Below are 20,282 nucleotides of genomic sequence, written 5' to 3'. Positions count from 1 at the left end.
GCGGGCGCGAGGCTTTAACCCCTTGGCGTCCTGCGCCGTGTGGCGGAGGGGGCCGGGCAGTGGGGGAGGGGACCGGGAGGGGAACGCGGGGGCCCCCTTGGCGGGAGAAGGGGGAGGGGCGAGTCGCGGGGGGGGAGGAGAAGGGGGAGGCACTTCCGGTCTGGGCCCCCCCCTTAACCCCCTCCCCCCTCCTGAGCCCTCCCGCGCAGGTGCAGAGCGAGGGAGAGCGGAGAGAGACGCACAACACCACACAAGATGCCTCGCGACCGCGTGCGGGGACGCGCGAACCGAGCCCCACTTCCCAGGCAGGGATACCACGGTGAGAGAGGCCTCAGGAGGGGACGCACAGCCCCCCCATCGCAGATCGACACATAATGCACCCTGACACAGTCTGGAAGGGCCAGGAAGGGAAGGCTAGAAACATTGAGACTGGGCTCCAGAACAGTGAGAGACACCCCTCCCCCCAGGCCCAAAGAAGCCGAGAGGAGGGGCAGACACACACCGCAGCTCACTCCAGAGAGGAGAGAGCATAGACCCCCCAGGGGAAGGAGAGGGGGTGGCAACAGGCCAGAACCTCACAGCTCCAGCAGGCCCACAGACCAGGCCCCCTCAAGGAGAGCAGGGCGGGAGGCCAGAGGTGAAGAGGCTCAGACGCACCACACAGAGCAGCACATGCCAGCAGGCACAAGGAGGGAAGGAGAAGGGGAGGGAATAAAGTTGATGGAGCTAGGGGAGGAGAAGGAAGAAGCTGAGGGCAAGAAGGACCACCCCAATCCAGCTGGTGAGGCAAGTGATTCCCAGACTAAGGCCAAGGAGAGACCCAGAGAGACACTGTCAGAGACAAGAAGCAGAGGCTCATAGGGATATTTGGGGTGGGGGGGACCTTGATACTCACCCGGTGCCCAGAGCCAGAGACGTGCCAGGTGAACGCGCACAATGGTCAAGCGCCTCAGACACTCCGGGGGCAGGGTGGCACCCCAGCCCCACCCTCTCTCCCCATCTTGTTATTTCTCTCTCCCCAACCCCCTCACCCATCCCCACTGGCCAGAACACAGACACATAGGTTTGGACACATTTAATGGAAGGATGCTACAAACAAGGAGACCCTTCCCTGGATGGGGGGAACAGTGGGGGAGGGTGTCATCTTTCAAATACCAGTTATGACCATCCCTCCCCCACAGTCTTGCCCTTCTGGAGGCCCATGCCCTGGAATCCTTCCCTCTTCTGCCCTCCCCTCCCCCAGTGCCCCAGGTCCTGAATTCCAGATCAATTGGACAGATGCAAATGCATGCACATGATTTTCTGGGCTGACACGCAGGGACAGTGGCATGCACAGAAAGAGACAGACGTGTGCAGAAACCCACCTGTCCGTACAAGGTAAGCAGACACACTGACATCCCTGGAAACACTTGCCCTCATTCTCAGACACACAGATTCAAGGAAACACAAATGTGCAGTGCCAACCGCATGATTAGCCTCAATCGCACGCCCATAAATGACAGCCAAAAATGCACCCATCTACACAGAGTAGGACAGACCCTCTCGCTGTCATGGGCATCTCCAGGCACAAGGCTACAGGTCTAGGAGCCTCTTGTCACCCATGCATACAGACACGTGTCATGCTCACCTACAGAGACACGGGGGCAAGGACATACTCAGAGAATCCATACAAGGACACTTGCCAGTGTAAGATGTTCACGCACAGGGAAACCAGCTCTGGTCGTGCACACACAAGTCCACATATCCCCAGGCACCCCTTTCTTCCCATTCCTGACCCCATGCCCTCCCTTCCCCTCCCCTCTCACCTCCCTGGGCCAATCCCATCCATCAAGCTTCTGAAGCAAGTCAGCCAGCAGCCAGGGAGGGGAAAGGTGTCAGTGTGCCCGTCTCTCCACCCCCACCCCTCCTGGCCCAGCTCTGCCTGCCCCTCTCCCCAAACCCGTGCGAGGCATGGGATGCATACATTTCTGCTGCACATGACCGCACAGAGATGAGGCACACGAAGGAGAAAGGCCTCCAGCCAGCCACACACACGAGCTCCCCAGCCCCAGACAGCTCCATACTTATCTGTCCACCCCATTGGTCTTAGGCTACCCCAAAACTGGTCAGTCTCAGTGGCTGCCAAGGATGGTTTGGGACTGGGCTTGTGGTCTGAAGCTAATTCTGCCTTCCCCCACCTCTGGATTAAACTTTAGAGGGAGCAGAAAGGAGGCTTGGAGGTGGTAGACATATTTAAAGGTGGAATATGAAGGGAGGTTGGGGTAAGGGGCACCCAGGGGTGTATGGACATTTACCTTGGGGCATCAAAGCTGTCGTAGGAGCCCACAGTATAATGCCGGAAGAGTCTCTTTGCCTTGTCACTGCGGCTTTCTGCAGGAGGACAAAGGACGACCTTAGACCCTCACTCTGGAAACCATGGGCCCACTCCCGGGGGTCCTGGCCCATGTCGTCCCCTCTACTCATCCCCCAGCGTCCCACCCCTGTCAGGAGAACCCCAGGATGATCAGGGACAACTGGAGAGTCCTCATTACCTTGTTTTCCTTCCTGGGAGCGGTTCGCCACCTCTTCTAGGCAGTCCGAGGGAAACCAGCCAACACGACCTTTGACCTGGCCTTCCCAGAAGCCTCCTTCCCCGATGCTAAGCACTGGGTGGGGAGCAGGGACATAGAAACACTTCTGTGTTTCTGTGTCGCCTCCCCAACTCCAACGTACTTGATGCACAGCCTTGCTACAATTCCCCAGCACCTAGCATAGGGCCTGTCCCAAGGGCATCCTTAATAAATGTCCAAGGAAGGGATGAGGGGTTGGCTGGAGAACCAAATCCTATCATTCCTGCATTCTTGCTTTCCGAATCCAATGGGGACATCAGAGGCACTGGGAGAAAGGGCTGTGTCTGGTGACATGGTCCTCGCAGGTTAAGTCCCCCCCAGGACTGACCCTCACCTCCCTTGGTAAGCAACCAGGCACAACTTGACTGTTCTATAATTTCCCGATGCCCTCTTAGACTCCCTAAGCCCTTCTGCAGTTCCGCCACAGCCCCCATTCCCTCCCACTCCCTCCTGGCCACTCAAATTTCTGTCCTTTGCTCCCAGCCCCTGCCCTCTGCCTCCTTTTGTTTCCCCTGGCTCTAGATGGGAAGAGATTAGAATCACCTCTTTCTTCCTCTCCACCCCTTGTCCCTGGAGGCCATTTCCTGCTGGCCCCATCTCTTAGCCACACATAGCACACATTTGCTGACTGGCTGTGCTGTGTGTGTGCTGACCGCTCAAGGACAAAGACGGACATCGGGAACTGCTAATGTCCAGTTCTCACCAGTAACCAGAACCCTAAAAAGGGACACTTTCGTTAAACCCCTTTTACCCACAGGGAAACTGAGGCTCAGAGGGCCGAGGTCATTTGCTCAGAATATACAGCTTATCGTCCACAGAGTCTGGATTTGAACACCTCTCTGCGTCTCCAGGGTGAATGCTTGGAGTCACAGTGTTTTGTGACCTCTCTGTTCAAGCGCTGTGTTGCTGCTGCTTCTAATACCGACGATCAAAGCAACAGTAACAAGGGCACGGTCTTCCATTTCTTCATTTCTCCTGGCTCTGTCTGCGCCCAGCCCTTCGCATACTTCCCTCACATCTACAGGGGTAGGTGACAACTGGTTTCCCATTTTATAGACGAAGAGGCTACAGCTAAACAGAAAAGTCCCTGGTCCCAGAGACGACTCAAGCCACACTAGGATTTGAATTGGGGCCCCCTGGTGGCTTTCTATGCTTCAACTGCCACCCTTGGGAGGATCTGAGGAGACCAGATTGAGGAGATGCTCAAGGTCAGGGAAAAGGAGCAAATGAGGGAGTAAAAAGGGCTCTGGGCTAGCCCTCCAGTGACCGGCTGGGTGGTCACGGAATCAATCATCCGTTCACCAAATGAGTATTTATTTAGTGTCGGTCATGAGTCAAGCACCAGGCTAGACACTGGGTAGAGTGCTCTTGGACACAACCAATGTGGTTCTTAACCTCGCGGTGCTTCCACGCAGGCACCGTGGGAGGAGTAACTCTGTAGGTGAGCGCACGAATGAAAGTTAAGGTCAGCCCTTCAGGGGAGAAGGACCAGGTGTCCAAAGAAAGGCCAGATGGGGGTCTATAAATCGGATAGCAAAGAGGCACCAGGACGGTGTCCCGGACAACATGACATATAGACTGAGACTGGAAGGATCCTAGGAGCTGAAGAGGCAGAGAGGGAGGAAACGTTCTGGGAGAAGGAACAGCATGGGAGAAAGAGATTCCTGGCGCCTTGTGAGGGAAGGAGAGAGTGCCATGGGATGAGGTTGGTGGGTGGGCAGGGGAGGGGCTGGCAGCCAGGCACAGGCACTGGGATTTGGCCTGAGAGCACAGGGAGCCTGCAGCCTCATTGGGATGGGGCAAACCTCAAGGGCATGGTGGATGGAGGCACGCTTTGAAGCAATGACATGTCCTACTGTAAGGGAAGGACATCCAAACCGGGCAGTGTACAGAAGTACTGGGCTTGAATTTCAGAAAGAAACTTGGAAGATACTGCACATGGGAGGTCCCACCCTCGGACCTTAGCTTCCCCTTCTTTCAAAACTCAGTCTCAAAGCACAGACCACACCCTCCAAGTGGCATGCATCTGTGCATGCATACCCGCTTCCCAGGCACCCTGCCTCTAGCGGCACTGCCCCTGGCCTCCAGTTTGCTCCTCTGTCTGGCCATTCATTCATTCATTCATTCAGCAGATGTGCACTGAGGCTTCCTGGGTCCTGGGTCCTGACACGGGCCCCTGGCCACCCAGAGATCAATGACATGTGACTTTGCTTTCAGGAACTCAGGCTACGGGAAGAAAGAACGCGAACAGATCCGATACATGACCCAGCTGATGCTCTGATCCCTGCACACCCTTCCATGACCCACAAAACCTCTGTCTCCTGTGGGAGGAACCCCCAGCTTTCCCAGACAGCCGGGGTCTCTCTCTCTCCTCTCTGAGCTCCTGTCATGGGGGCTTGCTGAGGACCATGATCATTGGCGTTTGCTGTGTGCTCAGCATTGTCCTGGGTGCCTTAAGGGAACTTTTAAAATCCTCATCAGGGTCCCGTCGTACAGATGAAGAAACTGAGGCCCAGAGAAAAGTCCCTTGTCTGAGGGTGCCCAGCCAGGAAGCGGTAGAGCTGGGATTTGAACCCAGGAAGCTTGGCCCTCCAGCGCTACACTACTCAGCTCCTCTGCAGCTGAGAGTCGGCAAAGAACTGCTCCCCCGTCTCGCATTCACTGCTACGTCTGCTTGCTTCCCGTTTCCAAGCCTATTCTATCCAAGAACACACGTCACCAGCCCTGCGAAGTCTGCACGTGAGGGCTACTGGCACTGTTTTCCAGAAGCACACAGAAGAACCAAAGAGAGGCAAACTCCAGGAACGGCAGCCACCGGCCACTCAGGGAGCCCTGGGCTTGGCCCTGGCTTCCAGCACCTGTCTCAGAGCCCCAGGAAACGGGCCCCATGCTGTTCCTCAGAGGAGAACACCTGGCAGGGGCAGGAGGTGAAGTCAAGGTGGCTTGGCCCCACGCTCCACACCAGGTGGCAGGAAAGACCATGGGTTCAGACTGGGGACTGGGGCAGGTCACTGGACCTGGGAGACCATTCCTTCAGCTGTCAGAGGGTGTCCCGACACCCTCCTGAAAGGCTGATCCTGCGGGGGGGACCACTCCTACAGGGCATGGCATGGTGTTGGGGTCCCCAAATGCTCATTTTCCCTCTTTTGCCTCAACACATCCTGCCAACAGGCGGCATTGCAGCAGCTACAATTCATGCTCAGGGCAGGGGGTGTCCAGGGGGCTCTCTGGGGTCCCCAGAGTATGTCCTGGACAGTCTAGGTCCTGGAGAACTGTTTGTCCTTGACTGCTTCCTCAAGTGGTTAGCTCACCTGCCCGACCCTCGCCCCCAGTCTGGCCCGGCCCTGCCCTGCCCGGTTACCTTTGATCTTCTCCCCCTTGCTCAGGGAGATCTCCCCCTCCGCTTGGGCCTGGTAGGACTTCACGGCCATGAAGGAGCGTCCAGGTACGGCTGAGTAGAGCTTCCTACGCCTCCCACGGCTGCCCAGGGAGCCCCCAGGGCCCCCCGAGCCCCCCGTGCCCCCTGCCGGCCCTTCCCTGGGCGTCCCGCTGGAGCTGCATACACAGAGGGTGTGAGAGGCAGGGGAGAGTGGAGGGAGGGGGCACCTCTGGGAGAACAGGGGTCCGTGGGGTGGGGGGAGATGGAGCATCAGAGTGGGAAGGGGGTCTGAGTGGGCTTCCCAGCTCTGGCATCCTTAGGGGAAGAAGGCATTTGGGGGCTCCCTCTGCTGGCCCACTGCTGCCCCCCCCCCCGCCCCACCCCACCCCCTCCTCTGCCTCCTGGCTTCCGGCTCTGCCCCTCCCACGGCCCTGCATGCTGTGCCTGATTCAGCTTCCTGAAGTGGAGCTCTGACTGTGTCATCTCTCAGCTCCCTCACGAGCCTTCAGCGACTCCCAGCTTCCTCCTGGTGCAGGTCCAACTCCTCTGCCTGCCGTGCCCAGCCCGCCATGATTTTTCGCTCTTCCGTGTCCTCAGGACATACCGGCCAGCCACAGTCCCCCTTCTCCTCCTCTTGCCAGCCTGACCTCTTTACCCCCGCAGAATGCCCCCTGCTCATCCTCCCCTCTACCCTGAGTGGTTCCTCTGCTCTGCCACCCCTCCTCTGGCCTCGTCTCTAAACTCAGATACCCTTCCCCAAGTCCCTTGTCTATCCCCACCTTATTTGGCTTTTTCTCACTTTGCCCTGTCTGTCTGTCTGTCCTCAGGGGCTGGAACCAACATTTCCATTGGGCTCCCCACCCCTGACCCCTGGTACCGAGCAGGTGCTTAGCTAAACTGGCACATTCCGGGACAGGTGCAAGACTGCGGCTTACAAGGCCCTTCCCTCCTCAGGAGGCAGGAGCAGGAGCAAGATCTGGAGGCCTGAGGGGGTGGACCAGGGCCTGGGGTGGATGGGGCACCAGCCTGGGTGGGGGCAGTTGCGGCTCCAAGGATAGGATCTGGTTGGGACCAGGGCTGAGCTTTCCCCTACCTGGGCCGTCCACGGGGCTGCCTCTTGGCCTCTTCAGGGTGCCTCCCGCGGGATGGGGAGCGAGCCCGTGCACCCCGGGGGCTGCTGGCACTTCGGAGGGTCCCACTGCTGAGCTTGGTGCTGGGGGCTGAGGGCTGTGACTGGCCCTGGGGCCCTGAAGTAGGGCCAGGGGCCCCAGAGGATGAGGTCCCCGGGGCGGCAAACACCATCCAGTCGGGCAGGGCCATGCTGGTATCACTGTTGGCCCGAAGCAGCGCTGGGGGCACCGTCAGCCCTGCGCCTGGGGGTCCCCGTCGCCGGGCTGCATACTTGGGGGACTCCTGGAAGGGCACTGAGAGGGCATAGCAGCAGGGGGCAGAAGGAGCAAGGGAGACAGGCAGGCGGAGGCGGTGTGCAGGCAAGGGAGGAGAGGCATGAGAGGAGACAGACAGCCGTGAGAGAGAATGGGGGGTGGGAATTGCACCCCTTATTACCCTAATTACCCCTCATTACTATTCAGATAGTAGTCTCACTCACAGCCCAGTAACTCCCCCGTCCCCCCATACACCCCCAGCTACCCATCGGATCTCCCCTCAGCCCTACCCACCCCTGCTTGCTCACCCACATCCTGTTCTCGATGGTTTCGGATCAACTCCCCCAGTTCAAAATTCCCAGCGATCACTGCCACCTGGAGGGAGGGGGCACAGGGAGGTGGGGTGGCCCAGGCAGCAGAGGGAGAGGGTAGGAAGCACGGTGAGGACCCCTGCCCCCCAAACCTTCACCCCAGCAACGGCAACCCCTTCTCTCCCAAACCACCAGCCTCTCCGCCAGCAGCCCTACCTGTCCCACCTTCTTCACCCCGTGCCTTCTTTGTGCATCACCCCCTACCCCCGCCAGCCCTCACAGCCCCACACCTGGAAGGGGGTCTGTCCGTTGTTATTCTTCACATCCTTGTTGGCTCCTCGATAGAGGAGAATCCGAGCACAGGTCTCCTGAGGACGAAAGCGATGGTCGGTGGCAGAGAGTGAAACAAAAGGAAACCATGAAGATCGTGAGCAGACAGAGGCACTGGGCTGAGAACTTCAGGAACAACCTGATCTAAACCTGCCTGGCCCAGGACAGTGGCCACTTACCACACATGGCTCAAGAGCCTTTTAAATGTGTCCGGTCCGAACTGAGCTGAGCTATATGTGTAAACTATACACCAGACTTTAAGAACTTAGCATGAAAAAAAATTACACATCTCTAATAATTGTTATATCGCTTGCATGTTGACAGGATAATATTTTTGGAAACCATGGGTTACTGAAATATGCTACAAAGATTAACGTCACCTGTCAATTTTTTTTTAAATGTAGCTCCTGGGACACTTAAAATTACACGTGTGACTCCTGTTACTGTCTATTGGACGGCGCTCATCAGAATCAGGGATTCTCGACCTCAGCACTACTGACATTAGGGGCCAGATACACCTTTGTCGTGGCAGCTGTCCTGTGCATGGTAGGACGCTTAGCGGCATCCCTGGGCTCTACCACTAGATGCCACTAGCACTCCCTTCTCTAGCTGTGAAAAAAAAAACGAGAATGTCTGCACACAGGGCTAAATGTCCCCTGGGGCCAGGAGTGCTGAAGTCCAGAGCCACCAACCCAGGCTTCATGGAGAGCTTCCTATGTATGATCCATGTCAGGGGCATAGCACTTTAGAGGAGAAGCTCACTGTATTGCCCAATAGTTCCACGAAATGGAAATTGCTACCCCCATTTGACAGAGGAGGAAGCTAAGGCATCACAAGTAGCCACCAGTCATGCAGGGGGTGACTATCAGCAGTTGGATTTGAATGAAGATCTGTCAGGCTCCAGAGTCTTTCCTCTTATCATGCATTCTGCTAGACCCAGAAGGAAGGGGGTGGACAGAGGGGGCCAGGGTTGAACAGTGGGGGTTAGGAATGCTATCCATGTCCAGATCGGTGCCTTCCTAATGTCAGCCACGTCACTCCCTCTAGATAAATCCCAGTGGCCTCACCATGGCCCTAGAGACTCCAACTCCACCTGGTTTGCCTGCTTTCCTACCTCCAGCCTCATCAACTTCATCTTCTGCCATCTTTGTTCACGCCCTCTACTCCAGCCACACTGGCCTCTTTCTTCCCCTGACAGGCATGCTCCTGCCCCAGGGCTTTTGCACCTGCTGCTCCCTCTGCTTGGAATTAATTGTCTGCCCCTAGATTTCCACATGGCTCATTTTCTCACTTCATTCAGGTTTCTGCTCAAATGCCACCTCTTTGGAGAGGGTTTCTCTGGCTACCTTGTCAAAATAGCTCCCTATCCTGTTCCCTGTTTTATTTTTATTTATACGATGCCCACTACATGCCAGGCATTCTTCTAAGCCAGTATTAGCTCATTTTCTTCATGACGCTATCTCCCTCAAATGACATTTCTCTTCCACTTGTCTCATTAGCATCTCTCCCTCACTACCTCGTGAGTTTTACATAGGGGCACCCAGCACTTGGAATAGTGCCTAGACCACAGGAGCTGTCCAATAAACTGTTACTGGAGTCTTCCACCATTTGTCTTGCCTGACCAAAGCCAGCCTGGCCCCAGATCAACTCCCCTCTCCAGCTCCCCCTGATGCAATTCAACCAGCATTCACAAAGCACCCTTCGGTCTCACTCTCTTCGCGTAACAAGCACACCAAGGATGCTTGTATGGTCCCGTTCTACAGGACAGGCTCAGAGAGGGCAAATCTGTGCCCAAAGTCACACAGCCGGGGAGTGGAGCAGCTAGAACTCAAATGTGGCCTCTGAAGCCCAGGGCTCATCTAGGTCTTATGGGCGTACAACGCCGATTGCCTAAGTCGATCCCTGAACAGCAAAGTTAGCTCAGTTTTCTGGGTGTGTTTGTGAGGGGTATGAGAGTGTGTGTGTGCGTCCAAGTAAGTGTGTACATGCTGACCCCCAACTAGACTGTTAACTGCTGTTTGTGTGTTTTTGCGTGTCTGCCCGCCTCCACCATTGCCTTGCCCAGCCCAGGCCCAGAACATCTCCTCCAACCCAACCAGCAATGCACCCTATGCCTCGAGAACCTCAATTTACTGGTGTCCTAGCACTGATCTCACGGCACTGCAATTCCTTGTCTACACAGCTGCCTCTTTGCCAGGTGTGAACGCCCCCCAGCTCCCCAGACAGGCACCATGCTGAGTCCGATTCATCTCCCATTGGTAGGTGCCCACGAAACATGCACGGGGATGTAGGAGGAGGAAGGACATGGAGCCGAGTCACTCAGAATTCATTTGTTCAAGTCATTCATTCACTGACTCATTCAGTCTATTGCAAAGAAAACACCTGTTGAATATTCTGAGGGGGGCTCTGTGTGGTCCTGGGGCAAATTCAAGGTAGCCGATTCATAATTCATCCGTCTGCTCATTTATTCAACATAGAGGCACTGAGGCCGAGTACGACTTACAGCCTCGGGGCTGAGTGAATGATCAAACAGCCCCCACCCTTGAGGAGCTCATGCCTTTCATAAACATGAACCTGACCTTCACCAGCAGGGGAGAGACCGCCATGTCAGGAAGCCCGTGGGGGAGAGTAAGGAAATCGGTCAGACCTAGCTCCGGCCTTGGGAAGCTTAAGGTCTGAGAGGGCAAACGAGGTAGGGAGAAGCACAAAACAAACTCTCTCTGTCTCAACATGTACTAGCTAAGCACCATGCGAAGACGTCCATCCATTTGAGCCTTTGCTCCGTAGGTGTTACTGACCTGTTGCACCGAGAGAGGAGAAGCTCAAGGAGGCTCCTCCAACCAAGGGTAATTGCTCCCACACTCTAGTTCTTTATACTAAGTTTTCCCTGTTGAATTGAATGATATAGTTTCCGTGTCCTGATGAACAATGCTTCCTTCTGGGGATGAGCGCGCAACACACATGGTCTTTCCTCCCCTTCAATCAGCTGACGTCATCCCCACGGCAGGGAAAGGACAGAGCCTAAGAGAGGGCTTGTCTGGGGGGGGGGTGCGGTCTGTCCACAGGCCATGCGCTGAGGCCATGGAGCGGGGGAATCAGGGGACAAGAGAGACAGAAACACTGGGGAGGGGACATGACAGCACCGCGTTGGTTGGGTTTGACAAACACAGAGTTCTCCCTCGGCAGAGCAGACTGCTTGCTGCCACAAGGCAGCACGTGGCTACCTGCCACATTCCCAGCACTGCAAGTTCTGATGAGGCAGAAGGGGATGGGGCTGTCTTGGAAGACTTCCTGGAGGAGGGGGAGAAGTGGTTGGCAGACCAGCACCAGCATGCCAAGCCCCGCTCTGCGGAGTCCCGCAGAGGGTAGGAAGGCCTGGATAACAGGGAAGGAGACTGAGGGGCTGATTCGCACAGGATCTCCTAGGGCTGGGGTCAGCAGGCTGAAAGTTACAACTTGCTGGTTCTGGTTCTGGTTGGTGAGGCCCCTGCTAGCTCTTTCCAGCTCACCTCCTCCCATGGCTCCTGAGGTAAGGGCCATCCACCCAACCCTGAATTGCTACAACTTGCAATACACTCTTGCTCCCTTCTAAGATGTGGTTTGGCCTTTCCTCTGTCCCCTGCAGCGCCCTCCAAAAGGCACTGCACACAGCAGGTCCTCCACGAGCAGCAGAATGGAGACACACAGGAAAGGGGACCTGGGGAGCAACTCTCCCATCTGGGGATGGTCCTGATGTGCTCTCTCCCTTCTGGTTTGCTACCCAGGCTGTGCCCACAGCCTGGGACACCCTTTCTCCCCTTCCGATTCAGCTGACTCCTGCTCATCCTAGCACTGGTACTGCATTTTCTGGGGGGCCACTTCTACCTCAGCCCCAAGGCCAAGCCCAGGCTCGGGCTCCTGTGGGAACCCAGATCCCCTGGGACCTTCCTCCCACTGCCCTATACCAAATGGGAAGTCCTGCCTGGCTGGAGGTGCTATCTGTCTGGCTCGCTACCTAGTCCTCAGCACCGGGAAGGTGCTCAGTAAATATCTGTTGAATGAATGAAGGCACAGATGAACGAACGAATGAAACAGTGATGGAACAGGGGGTGCAGGGAGGCTGGGAAGCTGGGGGCAGGAGGAGGGCCCCAGGCAGGCGCTGCCAGAGCAGACCTTATTGTAGAGGGCGCAGATGTGCAATGCCGTGTTCCCCGAGGCGTTCTGGGCTCCAGGCTCAGCCCCGTAGAAGAGCAGGTGTTCCAGGTGCTGAGAATGACCCCGCTGGCAGGCCTGGGAGGACAGGGAATCCAGAAGGCCACATCAGAGTCTCCCAGCCATGGCATCTATCTCTAGCCTGAGGCCAGCAAACCCTCCTTCTCCCTCTCTTCTCAGCCTCCATTCCTGCCCAGGGGCCCAGACTATCAGCTTCCCGGGTCATTCCAAGACTCAGGTGACTGGTCTGGCCCTGCAAGAGGCTCAAGAGACCATCGTCAGCCATCTCAGGGATCAAGATGTCCAATGTCCCCTGACCTTGCCTTTCCCATCTTTTTCTCCTTGGAGACCATGCTCGTCCCACCCCCACGCTCTGTGAGGACCCCAGCATCTGGATCCCCAGCTCTTTGCACCAGGGTCTCTGATCCTTGCTCTGGTCAGGGCCCAGGCACACCCCCTCCACACATACCCCCCCCCCCAACCCCTCCTGGCCGAGTCTGGAGCACCTGGTGAATCTCCTGCCAGCCGTTCTCATCAGCTATGCCCAGCTGGGCTCTGTTGTAAAGGAGCAGCTCACAGCAGCGGGGGTCGCCCCCCACCATAGCCGTATGGAACAGAGGGGTCAGGCCTCGGCGGTCCTTGTAGTTGGGGGAGCCCCCAAGGTCCAGGAGTGCCTGAGGAGGGAGACAAGACAGAAGACTGTCCCACTAGTCCTGGCTCAACCTGAAGGGACCAATGGGGCAGAGAGTCTTGGGTGACCCATACTGGCCAAGGCTGTTTTGGGTTCTGCCACGATGCCCTTGTACGACCTTGAGGCTGGCTCTTCCCCTGCCCTGTGGCTGACTTTGAATGAGACATGGAAGGAGCCTGGTGCCTCAGCGCCTCATCCTAGAAGGAAGACAGTTGGGGGACCATGGGAGAAAATAGTCTGGACGCAGGAGGACCCCTGGCCAGGCAGGAGGCGTAGTTGGGACCAGCATCCCAAAGATGGGATGCAGAAGGAAATCTGGGAAAAGGTTACGCTTGGACCAAGGGGAGTAGAGCCAGCCTCGCTGAGGCCCGGGGGCTGGGGGACAGGGGGCATCCCGCTCCAGGAACAGCTCCGGGCACAGAGGCTGGCGGAGCTGAGCATCATTAGAAAAGTGTTGGCAGCAGCTGTGCGAGGACAGCCTGCAGCCACGCTGTCCACCAAGACATTTGCAGAAAACAGCCTACAACCGCCCCGCCCATCCAACACGGCAGCCACACGTGGGCTCCCGGGTGCTCGAATCTGCCAGTGAGCCCGAGAAACAGAAGTGTTCGTCTTAGTTCACTTTAATTAATTTACATCTAAACAGCCCCATGTGGCCAGTGGCTACAGGACTGGACAGAGTCCGTCTGGAGGCCGGGTGGTGGTAAGAGTAGGATCGGTCTGGGGGGGAAGGGAGCAGACTGGGGGTGCACCAGAGGGCCTAAGCAGATCTCTGTGGCTGGCGTCTGACTGCATTTAGGGCCTTCAGAGCAGCTGGAAAAGGGAAGGGAGGGTCCATTCCACTGAAGCATCTGTGAGCTGGGGTTTTATCAACAGCTACATATCTCTGGAGGCGGTCTATCCTGACCTGTGTACGAAGAGGGATCAAGTGCCATGGGGGTGAGGGGAGAGGAAGAGGATTTTAAAGTGGAGATGCGGGTTCATCTACCTGGGAGAGTGCATTTTAGTCACAAAGCATGGGGAAGGGCTGCGTCTGCTTCTGAGAGAAGGGGAATGAGCCCCAGGCCGGAAGGGTAGGTGAGGGGCTGCATCCGGAGGTATGGGGGGCAGTGCCTGGGGAAGGTATGTGGACGGGCTGTGTTTGCAGGGAATGTGTGTGAGCACACGGAGCAGTGTCTGCATCTGGGGGCCCAGCAGGTAGCTCATGGTGTACTTTAAGGAACAGAGGAGGGAGGGTCGACACTTCAGGGAGACAGAGGCAAGGTTGGGGGTGAGCTGGGTCAGAGGGAGCCAGAATGTCTGGGTAGCAGGAGAGTATAGATATTAGGATCTCCCTGGGCTCTTCCGGGGGAAAGCTCCGTGTGACAGTGCCCCGCAGGGTGGGTGCACCCGGGGAGCAGCAGAGGGTCTCAGAGTCCCTTGGAGGAGTGAGCACGGGGGTTGTGTGTGTGTCAGGCTCTGGAAAGGGGCTTTGTATTTGGGACACGAAGAGAGACTATTTTTAACTAATCTAAAGAACTGAGGCTTGAGAGAGAACAAACGGGAAAGGGAGAGGAGTCTGAGGGAAGAGCAGAAGTGGCATCCCCACGGGGACGTGGGAGGGGACATCCAGGAGGCGAGATGAGAGGCAAAGGGTAGACCAGATGGTCTTGTGGGGTCAAGGGAGATGAAAGGGAGGAGGAGGCTGCGTCTGGGGCAACTCGCTGCAGTTCAACCTGTTAGGGGACCACTGCAGTCTGGGGGAGGGTCCCGGGGGTCTGGCACCTCACCGTGAGAGCGAGGCAATGACGGGCACATGCAGCTTTGTGCAGTGCTGTCATGCCATCCCGGGCTCGGAAGTCGATGTGGGCCCCTCCCAGGCACAGGGTTCGAATCACTTCCACGGAGCCTTCCGTCTGGGCAGCCAGAGTCAGGGGGGTCTCTACGGGGCAGGAAAGGCCAGTCATATGCAGCCCTTATGCCTCATTCTGGGCTCCCCATCAAACCTCTTCCAAAGCACTTGGTTCCCTCCCTACCTCCTGAATCTGAGTCATGATAATTGGGGTCCAGCCCCTTGTCCAGCAGCCGCGCCACCTTGTCAGACGTCCCGAGCTGCACGTACTCCAGGAACTTCTTCAACCCCGTCTGAGCCATGGACAAGAGAGAGAAGACAGGCCGGTCAGGGAGCAAGGGAAAAAAGCTAGGGTCCCAAGCAGAGCTGGCCAGTGGAAATACACAGCAAGCCGCATGGGGCATTGGAAAGTCTCTAGGAGCCACCTTTAAAAAAAAAAAAAAAAAAAAAAAAGAGGAAGGCGCACTGTTGATTATACCAAAATTCATCTTAATGACCTATCTTTTTAACCTAATCTAGCCAACATACTACCGCATCAACAGGTAATCCATAGGAAATGTATCAAGGAGAGAGTTTACTCTTTTGGGCACCGAATCTTCAAAATCCGTGGGCATTTCACACGGGCAGCGAGGCTCAGTTTGGACCTGCCGCACCATAAGTACTTGGGAGCCATATGTGGCCAGTGGCTACCAGAGTGGCTGGTGCAGGTCTAGAGGGATGAATATTTGGGGGAGGACAGAGAAGAATGCATGAAGGGGTCAGGATGGGGCATGAGGAGGGGACAAAGGCTTTTTTCCCAAGTGTCAGGAAGCCTTCTCTTCACCTCTGGCTAAAGCAGCCCCCTGGTTTCCTCCCAGGTCTTAGGGGACCAGGGGAGACACAAGAGACATATATATGGTCAGAGGCCTGGAGGGCAACATGGCTCCATGTGGCCAGGGGTGGGAGACATCCCGGGAAAGTTTAGTCTATAGGAGTGGGGGAACTGTGGAATATCTCAGAAACAGCCCTGAGGCAGAGGGACACTGTGTGTCGGAGTTCAGGCCAAGTGGGGGGAAGCAGGGGCTCTGCGTGGATATGGGGGACCCAGATATGAGATAGCAGAGTCCAAGGAAGAAGAAAGTAAGAGGAAGGGGGAAATAGGGGGACCTGGCCAGAGCAATGAGAGGCAGAAAGGGGAATGAAGAAGGGCTATGATGGAGAAAAAGGGGTGTCATTTGGGGCTGTCCCAAATGCAAGACAGCATTCTCGAGCTAATGGGGGAGCCTGGCAGAGGAACAGAAGGGGCTGGGGAGTGTGGAAGTCTGTGGGGAAGAGGTGGGAGAGGAAGTGGGAAAGTGGGGGGGTCCCGGTCTCTGTGGGGGATGTTGGTGGGTAAGCTCCAGCAGGGTTCTCTCACCTTCGTGTGCAATTTGGCCAGCTGCTTCTCATCCAGGTTGGTCTGCTTGTAAACCCGGGTCTTATAACGGAACTGTGGCCAGGGGGGTATGAGGGGAGAGACACAGAGACTTGGAATCAGGGACTTGGGGAGGAGGCTGGACTCTTTTTGAGCTAGGGGGAGGAGGGCTGGTCATCTCAGGGTCAAGGTGGAAACAACCCTGGAACCTCGGCTGGGCAGGCTGAGGAGTGCGGGGCTGCTGTGAAGTATGTGGACTGCAACCCCTGACTTGGAGGAGTGGGAGTCTGGACCCCGCACAGAATGTTCTGGAACACCTATGTAATTGTGAATCCTTTCCCACTTTGAAAGGCGAGGAGAAGCTTGGGGCAGGGAAGTGACTTGCCCAAGGCCACTCTGTTGGTCAGAGGCAGAATAGGTTGTCCTTTGAACTCAGGCCTCTCTGTCTCTACCGCTGAGAAGGAGATCTGGAAGAGCCCACCGGCTTTTCCCTTGCAAGGGCATGATGGGGAAAACAACGGGGCCTGCCTTCTCTCCTCTGTGACCAAGCTGGGCAGACTGTGGGCCTCACCTCCAGGTAGGGCACCCCCTTCTCAAAAGACTGAGGGTACTCCCGGAGCAGCCGCTCCTCCTCCAGGAAGTTGGCATCGCGGCCTGAGGTGGCCGGCTGGAACAGACCGTAGTTAAGCACGTCCTGCAGGCTCTCGCTCAGGGCGCAAAGCACCTGCTGCTTGGCTGTCCAGATGGTGGCATCAGGGTTGAAGCGCAGACATTTCTGGTTGGGGAGGTGACAGGGAGGAGCCTGAGCTGGTTTGGAGAGGGGTGGGGTGATTCTGGGGACAGGACAGGGACCCTGGGTTGAGGGGATGCTGTGGGGATGCTGTCTGGAGAGGGGGCTCAAGTGGGAGAACGCCCCGCACCAGAAGCCTCCTCCTGTGGGTTGGGGTCCCGGGGCCCTCCCGGCTAGCGGGCAGTTGGTAGGTCACTCACTGTCTGGTGCAGGTCCGGGATGCCAATCCTGAAGACCATCATGCTGAAGTGGGCGTCGTCTGGGACAGACATGGAGCGGCCCTGGAGGCCTCGGGTGGAGGCCAGACTACCAGGTGCTCCGCTGCCCTGGCCCCGGGTCCCCCGGGGGCCTCTGCTGGGCCCGTCTGGGGAGCTGTCGGACTCTGAGCCCCCCTCGGGACACTCGCTGGCACTGTGGCGTTCCTCGTCCTCGCTTGACGCGGGGCTGTGGGTCATCGTGGGGCCACGGGGCGACAGGGGACAGCAGCATCACAGGCGGCTGCCGGGGGGCCAAGGGCAGCTGTCAGATGGAAAGCCTGGGACTCTTCCGAGGCCACAGGCAAGTCGTGGACAAGCAGTCTAGGGCCGCTACCCTACGAGCCCCATGCAGCCAGGAAGGAGGTTGGACACACCCCCAGATACTCCTGCCATCTCTGCTCACACACGCCCATCCCTACCATGTTTCCAATGCGTCTCCTTCCCTGCCCTTGGCCCTGGTCGCAGCCCCCCACCCCTCCTGCGCCCCACTTTGCCGCTGACCCAGCATGGCAGTGTCCCAGAAACCGCAGAATCACCGCGGGAGCTACTGGCCCACTTTGGCAGGCCACGGAAAATGCAGCTAAAATTAGCTGAGGACAGACAGGTGGACGACCCACCGGTATCCTGGCCTCCTGGCCCCACCCAGCCTAGCCCCTCACCCGGGTCCCTCCTGTCAGCCTCCTGGATAGCTGGTGGTGGGAGGCTGGGATGTAGTATTGGGGAGACAGAGGCACTGTGAGCCTGGGGCGGCAGAAGTGGGAGGCCGCGTGGTGCCCGGGAGTGGTGCCCGGGAGCGGGTGGAACTGGTGACTTCACTGAAGTGTGGCTGACAACGTGTGCAGAGGACTGCTGGGAATCAGTGTCCCAGGGGAGCAGGGACACTCAGATGCGGGTGTCATGGGGCAGAGGATCACACATGGGGCATCCCTCAGGGAGCCACAAGACGTGGCCTCTGCAGAGGCATCCTGAGAGGGGTGCAGGTGGGTGGGGAGAAGGGCCTGGGAGGGCTGACTGGTGTTGGTAGTACAGTGGCCTGGGTCAGCGTGGATAACCTGAGGGCACATCTGGGCACTGACACTACAGGACAGGGCGATTGGCATTGCTTGGTACTGGTGGATCCACTCGGAGGGGGCCTGGGGGGCTGGGAGGGTGGCTAAGAAGTGGGGTGATGGTCTTGGGGACTGAGGTGGGAGGTCATCTCCAGATCTCCACTATTCTCTCCTGAGGCGGCCTTGTAAGCCTAGGTGCCAAATGGGGTCCGCCTCCCTCTTCTTCTCCCAGTCTCCCACCCCAGCACCGGAAACCAGAATGTCTGGTCTGGTCCCTCCCCCCCACACCAGGCCCAGCTCCTGCACCGTTGCCATGGAGATGGGAAGCAGTGGAGGGTACTGCTGACTTTGGGGGAGTGGGGATGGGCTGGGGGGTTGGGGGAGGGAAGACAAAATGAGTGTGCGAAGAGGACAGTTCCAAGAGCTGTGGGTGAGCGAGCAGCTTAATCGCGAGCTGGCCAACCCCTCCCCCATGAGTGGCCAGGCTGCGAAGCCCCCCCCCCGCCCCCCAGGCACCCAGCAGAGCTGCCTCACCTTGCCCTTGCGGAGGCCCCCCAGCCTCCAACCCGCCGGATTCCACATCCCACCTCCGGACCCGGAGCCCGCTGCCACTCCCCCTCGGCTGACCCTGGCTGACCCCCAGCCTCAAGCGGGCACTAATGGGGTGGCCTGGGGGATGAAAGCAAAGCTGGCCCGGGCACCCCCGCGCGTGCGGCTGCCCCCAACCCCCCAGACCAGCTCCGGCCCCTCCCCCTCAGGCCCGAGGGAGGGAGCGGGCACACTCCGCCGGGGCGGCATGAATCAAACGCTCCGCGGCTAAGAATAGCTGGCACGCAGCTGGTACTGAGACGGGCTGAGGAATCGGCGGGGGGGGGGGGTGGAGAAGGGGAGAGAGGGGGTGCCCTGGGAGGCTGCGGGGGGATAGGGGGCAGCTGGTGTGGCCGAGAGCGGGGCCGGGAGAATGAATGGAGGCGGAGAGAGGCGGGGAAAGGCGGGGAGAAGAGCCGGGGCTGGGGCCGAAAAACCGGTGGGGGAGAGCCACGGGCCGGGGAGAGGGGGCGGGGGCATCCGGGAGCGGGACTCGGAGGCGGGAGCCGAGGGGGCGCGCCGGCCGGTGGTGAAGGGAGAGGAGACGGTGGGGATGAGGGGAGCTTGTGAACAGGGTGGGAGGGGATTGGAGGAGCCTAGGAGGAGAAGCCAGAGCTAGAGGGGGTCGAAGGGGGCGGAGGAGGCCAAGGCCCAGACCCCCGATGGAGGGGCAGAGAACCAGGGTGACCTGGGGGAGGGGCCTCGCGCGGTGGGGCTGCAGAAGGGGTCTGTGGGCACTGGAAAGCTGGGGTGGGTGAGGCGGGGGAGTGGCCAGGCAGGGCCAGGAGGTGGGTACAGCGAACGAGCCCTTGGCCTGGGAGCGCGGGGAAGCGGGCTCGGGCTGGGGGCCTTACTGGCGGGGGCTGGGGGGCTCATCCTCGCCTCAAGTCTGCTATATGGGACGGGGCACGGGGGACTGGGGCGTAACCCAATTTGGCGTCGCCCGGGGCAACGCTCCCCTCCTCACCCCCACCCCCCATCGCACACCCGGGCCCGGAGCCCGGCGAGCGGCCAAGGACGTCCGGGGCGCCCCCGCCCCCTCCCGCGGCCCCGGCCCCGCAGCTCCCCCAAATCCCCGGGTTTTCGGCCCCCTTACCTGCCTGGCGGGGCTGCTGAGTCCCGGTCGGCGGCGCCCGCGGCCCCTCCCCCCTCCCCCCACCCCCCACCCCCCCGGAAACGGGGGACCCTCAGGCCATGCCCCACCGCCCCGGAGGGCGAGCGGGCCGGGGAGGGGGCGGGCGGGGGCCGGGGGGGAGGGCGGGGGGGCCGAGGACCTCACCCCCCCCGCGGGCCGGGCCTGGCCATCCGCAGAGCGCCCCCCCTTCTGCCGCGGCCGCCGCGCCCCTCCGGGCTAGCCCGCCCCCGACTCGGTCCGGCCGGCTCCGGGCGCGGCGTCTCCGCCTGCTCTTCCTCCTCCTCTTCCTCAGGCCGCCGCCGCCGCCGCCGCCGCCGCCCGCTCCGCGCCTCCTCTGCCTCCC

General features: G+C 58.8%; 1 protein-coding gene across 5 annotated transcripts in view; it reads right to left on the bottom strand.

Annotated features, from left to right (window-relative positions):
- Nucleotides 1-20,282, bottom strand: part of SHANK1 (SH3 and multiple ankyrin repeat domains 1) — a 46,685-nt gene extending 26,403 nt beyond the window's left edge. For 3 of the 5 annotated variants that reach the window (XM_045077366.1, XM_045077368.1, XM_045077370.1), the window contains exons 1-15: nucleotides 19,901-20,282; nucleotides 17,111-17,408; nucleotides 16,692-16,895; nucleotides 16,124-16,195; nucleotides 14,912-15,020; nucleotides 14,666-14,817; nucleotides 12,712-12,879; nucleotides 12,167-12,283; nucleotides 7,975-8,052; nucleotides 7,682-7,748; nucleotides 7,082-7,412; nucleotides 5,971-6,164; nucleotides 2,532-2,645; nucleotides 2,295-2,370; nucleotides 1,806-1,835 (exon numbers count right to left, since the gene is read on the bottom strand). In XM_045077366.1, coding sequence (XP_044933301.1) covers nucleotides 1,806-1,835; nucleotides 2,295-2,370; nucleotides 2,532-2,645; nucleotides 5,971-6,164; nucleotides 7,082-7,412; nucleotides 7,682-7,748; nucleotides 7,975-8,052; nucleotides 12,167-12,283; nucleotides 12,712-12,879; nucleotides 14,666-14,817; nucleotides 14,912-15,020; nucleotides 16,124-16,195; nucleotides 16,692-16,895; nucleotides 17,111-17,365 — 1,967 coding nt within the window. In that variant the 5' untranslated portion in view covers nucleotides 17,366-17,408; nucleotides 19,901-20,282. Of the gene's footprint in view, nucleotides 1-1,805; nucleotides 1,836-2,294; nucleotides 2,371-2,531; nucleotides 2,646-5,970; nucleotides 6,165-7,081; nucleotides 7,413-7,681; nucleotides 7,749-7,974; nucleotides 8,053-12,166; nucleotides 12,284-12,711; nucleotides 12,880-14,665; nucleotides 14,818-14,911; nucleotides 15,021-16,123; nucleotides 16,196-16,691; nucleotides 16,896-17,110; nucleotides 18,650-19,900 lie in introns of those variants that run through there. The other 2 variants (XM_045077369.1, XM_045077367.1) reach the window with 2 other exon arrangements.

This window comes from Mustela putorius, unplaced genomic scaffold (assembly GCF_011764305.1).
Source record: "Mustela putorius furo isolate JIRA1106 unplaced genomic scaffold, ASM1176430v1.1 tig00000196_pilon_pilon_pilon, whole genome shotgun sequence".
In the NCBI taxonomy this organism is placed as follows: domain Eukaryota; kingdom Metazoa; phylum Chordata; class Mammalia; order Carnivora; family Mustelidae; genus Mustela; species Mustela putorius.
This window is presented reverse-complemented; position numbering and strand designations above follow the sequence as displayed.